We start from the raw sequence: 19,374 nt of genomic DNA, 5'->3' as shown, positions 1-19,374 counted from the left end.
ATTGTCCTTCTATTCGCTATTTTATTTGACTCTGCTCTAGTGTTTATTATTTCCTTCCTTCCGCTAGCTTTAGGTTTAGTTTGTTCTTCTTTTTCTAGTTCCCTAAGTTGTAAAATTAGGTTATTCCTTGGAGACTTTGCTTTCTAATGTATTTCAGCTAAAAATTTCCCTCCTAGCACTTTACTTCATCTCATAAGTTTTCCTATGTTGTGTTTTTGTTTTCACTTGACTCTAAGTAAGGTCTAATTTCCCTTATAGTTTCTTCCTCTACCTACTGGTTTAAGAGTATGTTCTTTAATTTTCACGTTTGTGAATTTTAAAATTTTCTTTCAGTTATTCGTTTCAAGCTCAACACTTTTTATGATATCAGTCTTAATTTGTGGCCTAACATGTAGTCTACCCTGCAAAATGCCCCATGTGTACTTGAGAAGAATGTGTATTCTATTTTTGTTGGGTACAATGTTTGGAATATGTCTATTATATCTATTTGATTTACGCCTTGTTCAAATCTTCTATTTCTTTACTTTTTGTTTTTCTTATTGTTCTATCCATTATTTAGAGTGGGGTACGGAAATCTCCAATTATTATTATAAAACTTACTTCTCCCTATAATGCTGTCCATTTTTCTTTATATATTTTATGGGTCTGTTATGAGGTGTATGTGTATAATTTTTATATCTTCTTGCTGTATTAAATCTTTTGTATTAATGTCTTCCTTATCTCTTGTAACCTTTTTCAATTTAAAGTCTATTTTTTCTGGTATTAATGTAGCCACTTCTACTGTCTTTGGTTACTATTTGCATGAAACATCTTTTTCCATTCTTTTACTTTGAAACTATTTGTGCCTTTGGATGTAAAGTGAGTCTCTTGTAGACAGCATACAGTTAGATCTTTTTTTTTTAAATCCACTATGCCAAATTGTTTTAGAGTTTAAAGCATTTACACATAAAATAATTACTGATAAGGAGGTACTGATTTCTGCTATTTTGCTTTTTGTTTTCTACATGTCCTACAGTCTTTTATTCTTCATTTCCTGTATTACTGTCCTTTTTTTTCTTTGTTGATTTTTTTAATGCAACTTTAAAATTCCCATCTCATTTGCATTTCTCTACATCCTACAGCTATTTTCTTTGTGGTAACCAAGGGGATTACATTTAATGTCCTAAACTTTAAAAACTCAAATTTGAACTCATCAGCTTAACTTCAATAGCATATAAAAACTGTGTTCCTATACAGCTCCATCTCCAACTCATTATTGATGTCACAAAATTACATCTTTATGCACTGTGTGGTCAAAAACATAGATTTTTTTTTTAAATGCAGTAGTCTCCTAAGTCTCATATAGAGAACAAAAAGTGAAGTTACAAAGCACAGTCACAGTAATACAAGTTTATATTACTACCTGTGTATTAATTTTTAATGGAGAACTTAATTTTTTCATATGGCTTCATGTAACTGTCTAATGTCCTTTTACTTCAACCTGAAAGACTCTCGTTAATATTTCTTGTAGGGTAGGTCTAGTGGTTGTAATCTCCACCAACTTATCTGAGAATGTCTTAATTTCTGCCTCAGTAATGAAGGGCAGTTTTGCCAGATATAGAATTCTTGGTTGGCAGGCTTTTTTGTTTGTTTGTTTTCTTTTAGCACTTTGAATATATCAACCCACTGCCTTCTGGCCCGAGAGGTTTTTCATAAGAAATTTGCTAATAATCTTATTGAGGATCCCTTGTACGTAGCATTGCTTTTCTCTTGCTGCTTTCAAAAATCCCTCTGTCACCTGTGGCTTTTGGTGCTTTGATTACATTGTTTCTCAGTATGAGTCTTTTTGAGGTTTTCCCACTTGTAGTTCATTGAGCTGCTTGGATGTTTATATTCAAGTCTTTCATCAGACTTGGGAAGTTCTCAGCCATTATTTCTTCAAGCAATCTCTCTGTCCCCTTTTCCTCTTCTCCTTCTGGGAATCCCATAAAGGGGTAGTTGATCCACTTGATAGTATCCCATAGTTCCCTCAAGCTCTGTTCACTTTTCTTTAACCTTTTTGTCTGTGTCCCTTAGACTTGATAATTGTCCTCTCTCTTGGTTTGCTGATTCTTCTGTCTGCTCAAATCCATTTCTGAATCCCTCTAATGAACTTTTATTTTTAGTTGTACTTTTTAGCTCCAAAATTTATTTTTGGTTTATTTTTATGTTTTCTATCTGTTTATTGATATTTCCAGTTTGTTCTTACGTTGTTTTCTTGACTTTCTCCACATCTTCCTTTAACTCTTTAAGATGGCTGTTGTAAAGTCTTTGTTTAGTAAGTCCACTATCTGGCCTTTGTCAGGGATGTTTTCAGTTTATTCATTTTTTTCCCCTTTGAATGGGTCATATTTTTCTCATTCTTTGTATGCCTTATGATTTTTGTCAAAAACTAGACATTTAAATCTTATAAAACAGCAACTCTGTAAGTCAGAGTCTCCCTTCTGTTTGTATTTTCGTTTTTTTTTAATATTGATGTAGGGTGTCCCTATGCTAGGAATTAGTCCGAGGTGTAAGCTTAAAGTCTTCTCAGGTCTTTTCTGAGCGCATGCCTTTCCATGGGTATACCTTCTACATTCCTCCATATGCAGCTGTTTTTCAATACACTAGTCCTCAAATATTTGGCTCTCAAAGGGGAAAAAGAGAACTTCAGTGGGGGAAAATAGACTCTGGCTACTTAAATCCCCTAAAAGCCACTTTAGCCAGTGGGGGTTGCAATTGGCTGAAGTAGCTTTCAGGGGATTTAAATGGACCACCTCTGTGATCAGAAACAGCAATTAACAATTAGAACACACATCCTCAATATTTGGAGTAAAGGGTCCTTATTGTCCACCATGTGTCCCACAAGCCATGTAGAAGCTGATCCAGGAATACAGGATGGCTACCTGCCATAGGGCTGGCAGGGTGGATGATAGGTAGCTGCTACTATACTAGGAGCTAAAATTAGCTGTGACTTACCCTCTATACTTTCTTCCATCTGGAAACTGGAGGCCTTCAACTAGACTCCGGAGTTCCAAAACAGGTACACCTGACAGATTCTGCCAGTATAATCATATGTACTTTCCATTCCATTACTGTGATGTTACTCTCAGGCAGTAGAACTTTTGAAGCTGAACAAAGAAATGCAGACTCTAGCCGGGCGCGGTGGCTCAAGCCTGTAATCCCAGCACTTTGGGAGGCCGAGACGGGCGGATCACGAGGTCAGGAGATCCAGACCATCCTGGCTAACACGGTGAAACCCCGTCTCTACTAAAAAATACAAAAAACTAGCCGGGCGAGGTGGCGGGCGCCTGTAGTCCCAGCTACTCCGGAGGCTGAGGCAGGAGAATGGCGTAAACCCGGGAGGCGGAGCTTGCAGTGAGCCGAGATCGCACCACTGCACTCCAGCCCGGGCGACACAGCGAGACTCCGTCTCAAACAAAACAAAACAAAAAATGCAGACTCTATCTCAAACTGTAGAATTGTGTGTTGTTCAGTTAACTACTGGGTGAATAACTGTGTCATGGGTTGTGCAGAAAGCGATGCTGAGGCAGGGAAGCCAGTGAGAGGAATTGGAGCTGAACTCTACTAGGCACCAATAAGGCAGTCAGGGTAAGAGAAGGGGATGTGTCCGTCCTGTTACAGCCAGTAATGGAGACAGGAAACACTCACCATTCCCCCTGGCTCTCCGGGACCCTGTGGCCTTTTTTCCTTGTCTCCCTAAAGAAGGATGATATCTCAGAAGGTAGATCTGGGTAAGGAAAACAGAAATGAGATGGTGTCAGGTGGAAATGCTGTCCTCATGAGTGAAGCAGGGCCTGCTCTTTAACCCCACAACTGGGGGAGCAGTGGCATAATGGGGAATGTATAAAGCAAGGAAACAATACTGCTTGGAAACAGCAAAGGAAAAGAAAAACAAGCAAGAGAGGGTAATCCAGGGTCTTGCAAAACAAAAGAGAAAAACAAAACAACAACAACAAAATCCCAAAGGACGCACCACCTCTCCATCCCCTGCAATCCAGTAAAGAAACTGTACCTTGCTACACTGGCAGAAGCATTTTCCTGAACTACGGAAATCTCAAGAACACTAGAATCTGACAGTTCTGTTTACAGAAATGCAGACATGCAAACAGTTGTAGTCTATTAAAAAAATGAAAATAAGAATCTAAACAATTCAGCTAAAGAAAATTCCACCAAAAAAAAAAAAATGAGACAGAAAAAAAATTAACAAAACCGTAACATTAAGCTAAATTAAATATCTTCAAACAAACATTTTGGGATATAAGATATCATCATGAGTTAAAAATTCAAAAACTAAGAATAGAAATGGACAAAAAAAGTAAAGAAACAAAAAGATTTCAACAAACTTTTGAAATAAACCAAAGAAAAAGACAATATTATATGAGAAATGAAGACGAACTTATAAGACACTCAAGGAGAATAGATTGAAATGAAAACATAATGAGCACTTAGTAATAGCCAGAAAACAAGAGAATGAAGTGAAATAAGAAGTAAAAAGGATCAGAAAGAAGCTGGATAGGAAACCAGACAAAGAAGTAATATTCATATAATTTGTTCCTAGATACCGAAACAATGGAAATATTTAAAAGTATAATGTAAGAAAACATTTTAGGCCGGGCGCGGTGGCTCAAGCCTGTAATCCCAGCACTTTGGGAGGCCGAGACGGGCGGATCACGAGGTCAGGAGATCGAGACCATCCTGGCTAACACGGTGAAACCTCGTCTCTACTAAAAATACAAAAAATCATTAGCCGGGCGAGGTGGCGGCGCCTGTAGTCCCAGCTACTCGGGAGGCTGAGGCAGGAGAATGGCGTGAACCCGGGAAGCGGAGCTTGCAGTGAGTCGATCGCCCCACTGCACTCCAGCCTTGGCGACAGAGCGAGACTCCGTCTCAAAAAAAAAAAAGAAAACATTTTAAAAATAGATTACCTGAATCTAAATATGAAAGGGCCTATGGGATATGAGGGAAAGGTTGACTCATAACCACCAACTCAAAGACACTAGAAAAACTATTAGACTTTAAAGAACAACAACAGGAATCCAAAGTGACTCTAAGCAAAAAATATGAGTTCTACCAGAGTTTTTGAAATTATCATTCAACCACTGCTCACTGCTGGTGGGAATGTAAAATATGGTATACCCACAAACCAGTATGGTGGTTTCTCAAAACATTTAAAATACAATTATTATGTGATTCATCCAATTCCACTTCTGGCTATATACGCAAAATAACTGAAGGCAAGGACTGGAACAGATACTTGTATGCTCATGTTTATACCAACATTGTTCACAATAGCCAAATGGTGTAAGCAACTCAAGTGTCCACCAATGGATGAATGAATAACAAAGTGATATGTACATACAATGGAATATTATTCAGACTTAAAATGCAAGGAAATTGACACATGCTACAACATGAACCTAGAAGACATTATGCTAAGTGAAATAAACCAGAAGTAAAAGGACAGTAAGATTCCATTTATATGAGGTAACCAGAACAGTCAAATTGTGGTTCAGGAGAGGTGGTTGGGGAAAGGGAGAATGGGGAGTTATTGTTTAATGGGTATGGAGTTTCAGTTTGGGAAGATGAAAATATTTCTGGAGATAGATAGTGGTGATGGTTGTACAGCAATATGAATGTACTTCATGACATAGACTTGAACATGTTAAAATGGTAAATTTTATGTTATGTGTATTTACCACCAAAAAAAAGGTTTGGCCAAAAATCATCATTCAAAGCAAGACATGACGGGAAACTTAGCAAAAAGACTGATGATGAGCATTTAATATACATAATTGTAAACTTAGCATGAAAAGGGGAGAAGAGAGAGGAAGAAAACATATGCTAATGGTATAGGGCAGTGTCCTGATAAGGTAGAAATGCCACTCAAATAGAAGACACAGGGGAAGAAGAAAGCAGAAAAAGGTTGCTGATCATATCATAGGCAATAGGTGGGAATTAAAAGGAATACACAAAATGAAATTATAGAATTGCTTAAAAATAATGTAATAAAAAACACTACATATATACAGGATTTATTTAAAACAGTGAGGTAAGGGAAACTATAGCCTTAAATACTTTTACAAATAGAAAGGAAAGAAAATAATCTAGCCTGGGCAACATGGTGAGACCTCATCTCTACAAAAAATTCAAAAAAATAGCCAGACATGGTGCATACACACACCCCTATGGTCCCAGCTACTCAGGAGATCTAGGAGGGAGGATCACTTGAACCTGGGAGGTTGAGGCTGCAGCAAGCCTGATAGCATCACTGCACTCCAGTCTAGGTGACAAAGTGGGACCCTACCTCAAAAAAAAAAAAAAAAAAAAAAAAATTCCAGGCTCAAAAAGCGAATAAAATAAAGTAACCCAAAAGAAAGCACAAATAACAAAGATGAAAGCATACATTAATGAACAGAAAGCAGTAGATCTAACGAGCCAAGTCCTACTTTGTCAAAAAGAGTAGACAAACACTAGCTAACTGAAAGGGAGAAAGCATAAATATTCAAAATAAGAAGTAACATGGCTGTGAGGGCGATCTGGCTGCGACATCAGTCACCACATTGATCACCAGGGTCGATCCAGCTGATCTGGCTGGCTAGGTGTATGTCCCCTTCCTCCCTCACTGCTCCATGTGCATCCCTCCGGAAGCTGCACACTTGGTCAAGGACGACGCCCATCCCTCATAGAGGAGGACCAGTCTTTGGTCAAGGGTATACGAATAGCTGTGCTCCCCTGTTAGAACCTCCCAACAAGATCTCAAAATAAGAAACAACTAAGGGAAAGTCACCAAAAAACATCTTCTTAAAAGTCATGTAAGACTACTTTATAGACCTCTATATAAATAAATGTGTAGATCTAGATGAAGTGAATAACTCCCAAAATTAACTCCAGATGGTCACAAGGAAATTCTATCAAACCTTCAAACCAGGTAGTCCTTATGCTCCAAATACTGTCCCAAAGCACTGAAAACTAAAGGGAAAAGTCCTCATTCATTTTATAAAGCAAGGATACCATGAGGACCTTAACTTGATGACAGTTCAAAAACAGAAAAATTACAGACTAATTATCACTTACAAATATTGAAGCAAAATTCTAATTAAAATATTAGCAATTCGCAATAACAAAATATTTCACCATGGCAAAGAAAAATTTACCCAGGATTGCAAGACTGGTTTAATTTTAGGGGATCTATTGTTATAATACATCATAATAACAGATGTAAGGAGAAGTCACGATTGTCTCTCTACATGGTAAGATACTCTTTACCAAAACTCAACACCTCTTCTTCAAAAAACAAACCAAAAACTCAAGAATATAGAGTTGATGGATTTTTAAAACTTTTTATTTTGTATTAATTTTAGACTTACAAGGAAGTTGCACAAATATCAATTCCCATGCCCTCCACCCAGTTTTCTCTAATGTTAACATCTTAGAAAACCATAGTACAATCATCAAAAGCAGGAAATTAACATTGATGCAATACTATAAACTACAGACCTTAATAATATTTTGCCAGTTTTTCCATGAATGTACTTTTTCTGGTCCAGGATCTAACTGAGGTTTTCACTTTGCCTTTAGTTGTCATGGATCTTTAACCTCCTCCAATCTGTGACAGATTCTCTGTCTTTTCTCGTCTTTCACGAACTTGGCGCTTTTGAAGAGTATCCCTCAGTTTTGGTTTGTCCGATGTTTTTTCATGATTAGAACGAGGCTTTCATTTCTGGTTAGAATACCTCAGATGTGACGCTGTGTCCTTCAGCATATCAATGAGTTCATGATATTGTTATGTCCTTTTACTGGCGATGTTAACCTTGATCACTTGGTTAAGGAGGTGTCTTCTGAGCTTCTCCATTGTAAAGTCACTACGTTTCCCTTTATAATTAATAAATATCTTGAGAGAGATACTTTGAGATTGTACAAATATCCTATTTCTCTTCAAACTTTCAGCCACTAATTTTAGCATATATCTGTGGAACCTATCTGCAATAGTTATTACTGTGCTGTTTACCAAATGACAATGTTCTTTTTCCCCCTTTCATTCTAAATCCATTAATTAGAATTCTTCTGTAAGAGCTATTCTGTCTCCCCATTTGTTTGTATTCATTTATTTATTTATATCAATATGGATTTATATCTTATCCTATGGGTTATAATACAATATTATCACTGCTAATATTGCTGTTATAATTATTCCAGCTTTAAACACTGGGAGCTCTTTCACGTTGGCCTTGTTCCTGCTTTAACCAATACATTTGACACAAGTGACACTGTGCCAGTTACAGGCTTAAGTCCTAAGAAGGCCAGACAGCTTTCACTCTTGGGAGCTCTAACATACCATGTAACAAGTTCAGCCCTGCTGGAAGCTCTTACACTACCTGGAGAGAGGGAGGCCTGCTGTCCCAGCTGACCCCAGCCTTCCAGCCAACCCATGAAAATATGTGATGAAACCTATGAAAATATGTGATGAAACCTATGAAAATATGTCAAATATGTGATGGAACCATCTTGCATGTTCCAACCCAAATGAGTCCCCAAATGACGGCAGCCATAGCAAGATGCATCACTTACATCTCAGCTGATCACATCCGCTTTGGGTAAACCCAAAGAACTGTGAGAGATTAAAACATAGTTGCTCTCCTAAGCCACTCAGTTTTAGAGTGGTTTGTTGTATAGCAGTCAATAACCAGAACCCTTCTCTCTTTCAGCTTACCTAATAACAGAAGCACCTTCCTGTCATCCATGGCGCTTACTCAGTCCCATGACTACTTCCTACCTTCCATATCAAACCAATTATCAAGGCTAATTGATTCCACCTCTGCCAACTCTCTCAATTCCTCCCCACCCCTTCACCAGCTGGAGCACTAGGACAATGGCAAAAGCCTCCTAACAGTCTCTGTAGACCATTTCCCAACATCCTAGTCTGCCTCATCCAATACTCCCAGAATTAGCTTTATATATACATGTTGGATTATTCTTTCATTTGGCAAGTATTTATTAAGCTCCTACTGTGTGATAGGCACTTTTTAAATCCTGGGGATATAGAAGTGAACAAGGCAAAAACACCCTCACTGACATGAAAGTCTAGAGGAGGAAGATGGACCAATTACACGAATAAATAAAATACACGATGTATCAGAAAGTGATGAATGGCATGAAGAGAAATAAAGCAGGGAAGGGGAAAGGATAGTCACAGAAGTGGGGTGAAATTTTAGAATTTTACATAGGGTGATTTGGGAAGGCATCTCTGAGGTGACTGGGTAAAAATCTCAAGGATGTGAAGAGCCAAGGGAATAACTTTGAAAAGAACATCTAGGGCAAGAGAACAGCCAGTGCAAAGACCCTGATGCAAGGAAGAGTCAGGCTGGCATGGTGAAGGGATGGACAGTTCACTGTGGCTGGTGTGGCATGACTGAAATAGTGTGGTGCAGATGAAGTCTAAGAGTAAATGTGCGGAGATCAGACCTAGCTTTGTAAGATACTGGTTTTGACTTTGGTTAGGATGAGAAGCCATTGGAAGGTTTTGAGCAAACACATGACACGATTCGATTTACATTTAAAATATCCTTCTAGTTGCTCTACTGATTAATGTACCTTAGCAGGACACAGGCAGAAACAAAGAGACCACTCAAAGGCTATGATCATCCAGATGAGACGGTGGCCTGGACCATGATGGAAGCAGCAGGGCATGGAAATGGTCAGAGTCCAGATTTCCGTAGTGTGGATGAGGGTGTAAGAGCAAGAAAGGATCAAGGATGACTCCTTGATGACTCCAAGCAATCTGAAGGAAGGAGCTGAAATGCCCCTGCTCCAAGATAAACTCTTGAAAGAATGGTCTATATACCACTGGGGTGGAACATGTTCAGGGAAGGTGATCAGAGTTTCTTGTTGCACACATTAGGTTTGGGATGCCCGTAAGATATCCAGGTGGGGTGGCGCACACCTGTAGTCCCAGATACTCAGGAGGCTGAGGCATGAGAACTACTTGAAGCCGGGCAGCGGAGGTTGCAGTGAGCCGAGACTGCACCACTGCACTCCAGCCTGGGCGATAGAGTGAGACTCCTGTCTCACCAAAAAAAAAAAAAAAAAAAAAATCCAAGTGGAAATGTGAAGGAGACGGTAGGGGACCAGGATATGGAGTTGCAGGCAGAGCTCTAGGCTAAGCCTCAAACAGATAGCATTTAAAGCTTTGAGAATGAATGGGAGAACCAAGGAGAGAGTATAGCTGAAGAAGACAGGAGGTCTAAGAACTGAAGCAGGGCCTTTTCCACGGTGGAAATTTGGGAGAGAAGGAAGAGCCAGCAAAGGAGACAGAGGAGGAGCAGCCTGTGAGTTAGGAGGAAAACCAGGAAGACCTAGTGCCAAGAGCAACTGTGTGAAAGGTTATATTAAGAAGGAGGATGTAAACAACTACATCAAATGTTGCTGAGAACTGATGGTGGCCTGATTGTGACAGGGAGAACACTGGTAACCCTGACAACAATATTTGTTGATGTCACTTGAAAAAGCCTTACTAGAATATTCAAAAGATAACAGTAGGATAGCAATGGAGACAATAAACATAGATAATTCTTTCAAGGAGTTCAGCTCTAAATGGGAGGAAAGACAAGGCAAGAAGGTGAAGAAGAGACAGGAAGCTAGGGCAGTGCAGAAATGGAGACAAAGGGAAAGAAAAGGAATCGAGAAGAATGCACAGGTGGAATGGGAGGATACAACTTTTTAAATTTTGTTTTGAGATGGAGTCTTGCTCTGTTGCCCAGGCGACAGATTCTCCTGCCTCAGCCTCCTGAATAGCTGGGATTACTGGTGTGCGCCACCGCGCCTGGCTAATTTTTGTATTTTTCGTAGAGATGGAGTTTCACCATGTTGGCCAGGCTGGTCTCGAACTCCTGACCTCAGATGAACTGCCTGCCCTGGCCTCCCAAAGTGCTGGGATTACAGGTGTGAGCCACTGTGCCCGGCCAGGAGGACACAACTTCTAATGGGAAGTAAGTTTGGAGACGAGGATGCAAGGAAAACTCAGAGGTATAGCTTAGCTTGTATCAAGTTATAAAGCTGTCAGTACAGATCAGCAAGATCAGAAGAAGTAGGAGAAATGAGGCAGAGATAGGGAAAACTGGGATGCTGTTTCCAGATACTTTTCCCTCTCCTGCCTCTGACCAGGGCTGTTCTGACTGGTGGAAAAAAAGATTTTTTTTTTTAACAATGGGGGAAAACTTAATATGAGCTAGATATTAAATGATATTAATAAGTTATTAATTTTGTTGGGTATAACAAAGTAAACTGTAACAATGTAACTGTATAACAATGAAATTGTGGTTATGTTAAAAAAAAAAAAAAAAAGAAGTCCTTATGTGTTAGAGATGCCTCCTGAAGTATTCTCAGGTGAAATGATATAACTGGGATTTGCTGCCAACACTCTAGCAGGGAAAAGAGTAAGTGAGAGTATTGGAAGACAGAAGAACGGAATGTTGACAACTTCACAGCATCTGACAAGCCCTGGGAATGAGCAGTCTGAACAAATACTGAAAGAAGGAATGTAGGGGAAGAATATAGGTGTAATGAATGAGAGCATCAGCTCTGAAAAATATTCCCTGTGAAAATGATCACTGTTAAAACAAGCCTAGTTTCCTGAAGGAACCAGCTGGGGCCCTGATCCCTGGATGGGACACTCTAGAACACAGATGTCAAAGCTAGGCAAAGGAAACCCACTCATAGTTCGAAATGCAAAAGGTAAGTGGCACCCACCTGAAGCTGGGCTCTCAAGAGCTCAGGAGTACCCCCTTTCCCCAGCAGGCAGTCCTCTCTGGGCAGACAGGAGCCGCAGGGAGGCAGAACAAGAACAAAAAGCGATCAAGAAAATCAAGGGAAATCCTCAAACTCCAGTAGGGCAGCGCCTCCTCTTCCTTAGCGGCATCAGGAATGAACCTGCCACAGAAGAAAAGGAGAAAAGAATTGTGGGCAGCTTCCTGGGAACACAGCTGGGATACAGGCTGAAAGCACAACCTGCCCTAACATGCTGTTGATGCTGAGCATGAGGTGACCTCTGTGCCTGTTATTAAAGAAAGGTAATATTCACTGAGTACTTAGTATAAGCCAGAGACTGTTACAGCCACTGTAGGAGTTTCACCTCATTCTATCAACAACCCAATGAGATAGATGCTATTATCCTCTTTAGGTTAAATCGAGAAAATTAAGATACAGTGAAGTCAGCCTCTTGCCTAAGGTGACACAGCTATAAAGTGACAGAGCCCAGAGGAAATGTGGCTGTGGAGACCCTGCTCTTACACAGTAAGGGCGGGTGACGGTGAACTCTGTGGGTTGCAAGGATTCTCTGTGTCCGTTCTGAGATGAATCAAGATTGGTCATAAGGTGTTAAGTGTTGAATCTGCGTGATGGAGATCTGGTCTATAGAGTTCTATCTACTTCTGGCTGTTCGAAATTTCTCCGCAATAAAAACTTAAATGGAATGTAAAATCCCAAAGCCTGACCACACCAGGGGCCTGGGAATCCGTAATTCTTGCGATCAGTGACGGTCCCTGGGACCTTTGGAAAAACCCTGTCCTGTGGGTCCCGGCCAGACTTCCTCCTCCAAGGCCTGAATCCGGGGGCGACCAACCCAAGTGAAACCCTAAGATCGCGGCAAAATGGTCACCCCAGATCCAGTCTAACCCTGGCTTGTTTGGTCAAACCAGACCGCTCCTCATTCCACTCCAGCAAAGCCGAAGAACAGTGGGGCCCCAAGAGACTAGCCCTCAACCGACCAAAGCCTGGGGGACACATGGCCCCAGGGATGGTCCCCGCTCCGCCACCTGGGAAATACCAGCTCCCTTAAAAGCTTATTTATTCAACTCCCCCAAAACCGGGGACTTATGGCATGAGCGAGAGACCCCCTTTCCCGATTTCAGCCAAAGCCGAACCAGTCCCCACCCACGAGAACCTAGGAGAGATAGCCCGATCCCCCACCCATCACCATCCAGTTTCTCGGATGGGCTTCACCCAACTCCCCCGGAGATGCACGCCCACACCCCCAAAATAAGACATCTGGGAGAGGACGGCCTGCGCCACGCCAGCGCGTTCCCACCACAATCACCACCCCCGCGCCACCCGCACGGTCCCCAAATTCAGCCCATAGTCCAGCCTTTCGGGACATTCCTTTCCGCACAGAAAAGGGTACGGCTGCGGCAAGGGTCCCGCGGGAGCCTCACTCACCAGCGCCACCAAAGAACGAGGGGTCGCTCCAGCCACCAGCTGGGGAGCTCCTCCAGCGGGGCGCCAGGACTACACTACCCCGAATCCTCGGCACCGCGCCCGGACCACACCTCCCAGGATGCTCGGCGCCGCCAGGCGCGCCCTGACGGCCGGCAGCTCCCATTGGCCTCTGACGGATCCGTTTCTGAGTAATACGCTCCGGTCACTGGAGAATGGCCGCTGTGGCACCTGAATTCTCCCTCTTTTTCCTTAACCACGTGCATAAAACACGTAGAAACTCCCGAGAAAAGTGCCTGGCCCTACTGTGACCCTCCCTCTGAGCGCCTCTGCTGGAAAACTACACTTCCCAGTGACCCCTGGAGCGACTTCCGCACCCGGTGCCGGCCCCGCCCCTTGGCGCGCGGAAATGAGGTTTCGGGGCGCATCTGTTCGGCTTCTGGGGTTGGTCGTGGTGTACAGCTGGGTGACCGAACTTCTTCAGGTGCTGGTTCGTGTTGCAGCGTTCTCTGGTCTCCCTGGCTCCAGCCGCCCGCTTGGAAAGTCACGCCCCATATGCCTAAGTACCGGGCGAACGTCATCTCGTGTACACTTCAGCTCCATTTAAAGCCTTGGAAAGGCGGAGCAGTCTTCCCGAAGTCTCACATGCCGATCGAGGTAGACCCGATTCTGAGCCCACGCCCTCAACCCAAATACACCTTTTCGGGTGCCCTGAGAACTTTTTCTTCTTTTTGAAATCTACGAAGTTATGGGCAAACTCTCATCTCCTGGGAAACAGAAGCCTCATTCTTAGGCCAGAGCTTGGCCTGCCGTCCGCTTAAATCTCTAGGCCTTTGTCCGGGATCCTGGTTGAGAACAGGACTGCGCTGGTGCCATCTGGGACGTCCCATCTGGAGAGCTCGAGGGGAAGGCCCACTTCACTCTTGAGAGGGCTTTTCCACGCGTGCACCCTCTCACTGCTCTTCACCTTCCTCAGATAGGCTTTCTGAAACTTAGTCATTCTCTGGGAAGACCAAGGAAATGACCAAGGTCTGAAGGGCCAAGGAGATGAGAATTTCCTAAAATTCTTTTTTAGCTCTCAGAGGGTGAATCCATTGGCTTCTCATACCCCGAGGCTACATGATTTATTGTGAATGCAGTTCAGTCCTGGCTCCGGAGACATGTCCAGTGTTAATTGGATTCATCCCTCAACATCATTCTCTGCCTCACTCATGAGTCAGTCATCACCAAGAAATTAGTTGTTAATACACATAAAGGTTCAGAACAACAATGCAGGGACGCCCGTGGTCAAGTGTTCACTTGTGCTGGCTGTACAATAAAGACACAAATGGCTGACATCTCTTAAGCTTGGAAATGAAGACTTACAGGATATGCTGCCTGAGGAATTAGGCAAGATGACAAGTTGGAAGAACACAGATGAGTAAGGAAGAGTGTAGGAAGTGTGGACAGAATCTCAGGGTCTGAGCCACTGGGCAGACTGTCATGACCACAGTGAGATTTTCAGTAGCGCATGGTCTTGCGTCCAGCTCATTTGCGTATAGACAAGGATGCCGTCTGGATGTCCACCTCTGTCATACAGATACTTGGGTGTGTCCAGCCTGCCTCCTGTTTCATCCTTGAAAGACCTCAGCATTTAATAATTAGGAGTTTCTGTCTAGAAATCTGGATTGCCTGCTTTCTAAAACACTCCTTGCTGCCATGTCCTCTTTTTCTCCTGGCACTTCCCACCCACTCCATGCCATACCTCATCTGGAATACCCTTAGCTCCTCTGAATCCATCCTGTCCTTCAAGACCAAATACCCAACTCTGTTTCATGAAACCTTCCTATAGTGACTTCTTGAGACTTGAGACTCTGCTAACTCTGGCTGTACTTGGGAGCTTTTTAAAATACAATGCCTGAACACCACCCCAATAAATGAGTTTGCAGTGGAGCCTGGGCATCCATTATTCATAACAGAGCTGCTTTCTTCTTAAGAAGGGAAGATATTGTGTAATAATGTAGAAGAGAGATCTTGTTTTGGAAAATCAGAAGTTTAGTTATTGTTTAGTTGTCACTATTTCTGAACCATATACCTCAGTAGATCATTTAACCCAGTGCTCTCAAAAACATGCATACTTGTCACTTGGGATCTTGTAAGCAGCAAATTCTGAATCAGCATGCCTGATGGACCCCAAGCATCAACATTTCTAATAAGCTTCCAGATGATGCTGGTACTGCTTGTCCTCAGACCAGACTGGGTAACAGGGCTTTAACCCAATCAGAGGCTCAGATCCTTAAATTGAATATAAGCAGCTAGATTAAAGAATCTCTAAATTCCTAAATCTCAGAAAGATAATGATTCTATACTTATGTTTTGGTTTAATATGTTGTCTGTTAAATTTAAAGCACCTCAAGGTTAGGAATTGTGTTTTCATTTGTAAACCCCATAATAGACTAGCATCTCAACAAATGATGCTGATTGAATAGTGAACAGGGTTAATGGTCCTGGAATCCAAGCTCCAGAGTTACAGTCAAAAGCAGGATCTAGATATTTTACTTATCTTCCCCAAGTAGCCCTCTTGCTCCCTTGTTTTCAACATGGGCACATGTGTCAACAGAGTGAGCAGAGCTGTGTTTGGCATAATGGGTTTTCATGGTATTCAAGGTTTTGGCTGTGGATTTCATCTAAGAGGTATGAAGGTTGTGGAGTCCTACTCAAGGACCTGTACTGGGAGATGGTGCTGGAAAACTATAGCAATCTGGTCTCACTAGGTGATAATGGCTTCTCTTACAGTTTAAAATCTGACCCACTGAGCAGCTTAAATCCCTCATGCAGAAAAGGCAGTGCATGGAGCAGCTGCCAGATATAGCTGACTTTAGCCTTTTGAACTTGAAAACAAAGACAGGTTATTCATGTTTCCCCAGGGAAGGTCACGTTTGTTTGTTTTGATATAGTTGAGAATGGGTAGATAGGGGTGTGTGTGTGTCGCTCTTGAGAATTTGCTTTGTCTTTGGTTCTCAGCAGTTTGACATTGATGTGTCTAAATCATTTATTGTTGTTAGGTATTAATCCAGTTTGAGGTTTACTGAGATTCTCTAATCTGTTAACCAATGTTTTTCATTAAATTTAGGAACTTTAGCTGTCATATCTTTAAATAATTCTCAGTTTCTTCTCATTTTGGATAATTCTTAATTTTAAAATTTAATTCTTTCTCAATTTCTTCTTTTGAGTCTCCACTTATACATATGTTAGACCATTTGATATTGTTCCTGAAACTCTATCCAATCTTCAGTATGTTTTTCTGTTTGACAGATTAGTTTCTATTGACCTGTCTTCAGGTTCACTGAACCTTCCTTTTGCCATCTTCAATCTTTTAAGCCCATCTAGCAAATTTTAAATTTTTATTTATTACGTTTTTAGTTCTAGAATTCCCACTTGTTTCTTTTTAAAATAATTTCCACTGAGATTTCCACCCCCATTTGTTTCTTTGTGATGCATGTATTTTTCTTTAGTATGTTTATACTAGCTTCTGTAAAGTCTATGTGCTGAAACCTCTGGACCATCTCAGGATCTATTTCTGTGACTGCATTTTTTTCTTAACAGTGGTCACACTTCCTATTTTTCTGCATGTCTAGTAATTTTAAAGTTTTTTATGCTGGACGTTTTTTGTGGCATGATTCTAAATTCTTTTATGTTCGTCTGAAAGTGCTTTTTATACCTGTAGGCAGTTTAATTACTGGATGAATGTTTTGAACTTGTACAGGCTTCATTTTATTCTTTGTTAGGCTAGATCTTTGAAAGGTCAAAGTGTTTACCAGTCCCCTCTAACTCACAGGACTCAAACTCCAAGTTCTTTGACCCATGCAGATATTTTTAACGTCCTTATTTTAGTTCCAATTACAATGTATCTAGAGAAGATCTTACTATAAGATGTGGTCCTTATTTTATGGCATGGCCTCTCTAGTTTCACAGCTGAATGATTGAGGTGTTAATGAGGTTTGTTTATTCTGATTGGGCCGGAATGCCTACACTCACCAGCCCTGCTAAACTTCTAGTATTTCCATTCTTCTCTCAAGCAGCTGTTTTCTGGCAATCATTGCATATTTGCGCTGCATAAGCAAAGCTCAACTTCAGCTGAGGTGGGCTTTCCCCACTTTGCACAGCTGCCTCCTTTCTGAGACCTACCCTACCAATGTCATCTACTTCACCATCCCCAAAGTCTTTTTTGCCTCCTCATCTCGGTAAGACGAGTATGCCTTGCCCCCACCATCCTGTATCATGGTCAGGAAATTGTCCCCAAGCAGTTAGCCAGGGCAAATGTAGAACTCATTTTCTGAATTTCCCATCTCTCAGGGATCACAATTTTGTGCAACCTATAGTCCAGGGCCTGAAAATAGTTGCTTTGTACTTTCTTCAGTGTTATGGTTATTTATAATGGGAATGATCATCTGATATGAGTTATTCCATCATGGCCAGCAGAACAAGTTAATTTGATAGCTACTGTAAGTCACAAAATTTATATTTATTTTTCTGACTATCCTAGATCTAGGACAAATCCTAATGAAGGCAGCTAATTTGTTATAATCAATAAGACCACAGTTACATAAGGAAATTTAACTGATTGTTGGGTTTGTAGCCCTTTCTCTGAAATACTAGTGAGGTACCTTTTATTAGAATATCTGACAAAAATATCAGCTGCAAGTTTAATAAGGTTCATCAATTTATGTTTCTGCTTAACTCACAGAAATATACCACAAAGGTTAATGATATTCAGTAACCAGTTTTGAAGTAAAATAAAATTAGTTTAAAGGGTTAAAAAATTTTAAGGTATGTGATTGGAAATACAACACTATTCTTGGAAATACAACATGAATATTTCAACTACAAGGTCTTTTACCTTTTCTGTAAAGACATGTTGTTCTGATGATTGTGGGACATAATTAATTATACTCTTTATATTCACTTAGTTAATTGGTGTCCTTGTGCTCATTGAATAATTACACTTTTAAATTGTAACCGCAGGCATATTTTGTGATGTCAGCTCCCTGCCATCTGAGAAATACACTTAAAGAATGTACCAAATTTACTCTGGTTGTACCCTTCCTTGCTGGAGGTATTCATGTCAAGGTATGATTACCACACAATGTCAGTCTTGGAAAGAAGGAGTCTGCCCCTGAGAAATGGTTTTATGTCAATATTTGATTTAGTGTATCTACACTCCCTAGTGAGATCTCAAATGACTTAATTCTTTCTCATCAATGTGCCTGTTGAAATGCAGACTTCTCAGGAGTAGCTGGAGATATTGATTTTTATTGTTTTGTGTGGGAGTTTCTCCCTTGGTTCTGAGTGCCTGAATTTAGTAGGATGCACTTGTAACACTGATGTACAATGTACAATGTAACACTGATGCAGTACTTTTAATAACCTACCATTGGTATTCTAATTTGACACTTGAAGCCTGTCCATTACAATGGCAATTACTGCATATGTAATCTGCGTCTGCTATACAAACTCAGCAGAACAGCTTTACATTATTTGCTGCAAAGATGTTATACAAAGGCATTGCCTTGGGATATTTTATGGTTTAAGGAATCTCTGCAAATGTTAGTTATACTATTTTTGTCTTTGTTCCTAATCGTTGCTGCTGTCAAGTATGTTGTTAACAGGGTATTAATACTTCAGCGAAGCTACCAGCTCATCAGTTCTAACCACAGATGATTCTGTATCAAAAAGAAATTGAAGTGACTCTGATAGAAACAAATCCTGTGAGAATGATACAAAAAAACAACATGGAGGTATAGAACTGGAAACCTGATAACGTGGCTAATATTTGTGTGATCATCCAAGTGGCTAATATTTGTGTCTTCATCCAATCATTTTAGGGAAAGAAAAGAGCAAAAGAAGAGACAGTAAAGGAAAAGATTCCATTTACAGCAGCACCTGCTTAGAAAATAATAAAACAATGCCATCTCCCTTCACCTATATCTGTTAAGAACTCTAAACTTTGAATGACCCTAGTAGGGCAAAACGACTTGGCTCTAACTCAATATTTTTTCCTGACCTCTGAAAAATAGAACCTTTTAAACCAATTATGTAACAGTACTGTGGATTCACTCTGACCTATCCGGAGTGCTAGCTTTTAATCCATAATGAACACAGCCACGA

The 19,374-nt window shown here is 41.0% G+C and overlaps 1 protein-coding gene and 1 long non-coding RNA gene across 8 annotated transcripts in view; one reads left to right on the top strand and one right to left on the bottom strand.

Annotated features, from left to right (window-relative positions):
* LOC139358517 (uncharacterized) overlaps positions 1-11,880 on the top strand; it is a 42,952-nt gene extending 31,072 nt beyond the window's left edge. Inside the window, exon 2 of the long non-coding RNA XR_011613569.1 lies at positions 11,812-11,880. This is a non-coding gene — a long non-coding RNA (uncharacterized lncRNA). The remainder of the gene's footprint in view (positions 1-11,811) is intronic.
* Positions 1-13,577, bottom strand: part of LOC105486837 (zinc finger protein 133) — a 30,118-nt gene extending 16,541 nt beyond the window's left edge. For 2 of the 7 annotated variants that reach the window (XM_011749910.3, XM_024794429.2), the window contains exons 1-2: positions 13,231-13,574; positions 11,767-11,946 (exon numbers count right to left, since the gene is read on the bottom strand). Coding sequence is in view for 3 of the 7 variants with exons in the window: in XM_071079719.1 (XP_070935820.1) it covers positions 3,670-3,672 (3 nt within the window). In the remaining 4 variants the exon portion in view is untranslated. Of the gene's footprint in view, positions 1-3,669; positions 3,749-11,766; positions 11,947-13,230 lie in introns of all 7 variants that reach the window. The other 5 variants (XM_071079719.1, XM_071079718.1, XM_071079717.1 and 2 more) reach the window with 5 other exon arrangements.
* Positions 13,578-19,374: the final 5,797 nt, after the last annotated feature.

The sequence above is a fragment of the Macaca nemestrina genome, chromosome 15 (genome assembly GCF_043159975.1).
Source record: "Macaca nemestrina isolate mMacNem1 chromosome 15, mMacNem.hap1, whole genome shotgun sequence".
NCBI lineage: Eukaryota > Metazoa > Chordata > Mammalia > Primates > Cercopithecidae > Macaca > Macaca nemestrina.
The sequence above is the reverse complement of the archived record's forward strand: the minus strand, read 5'-3'. Positions and strand labels throughout refer to the sequence as shown.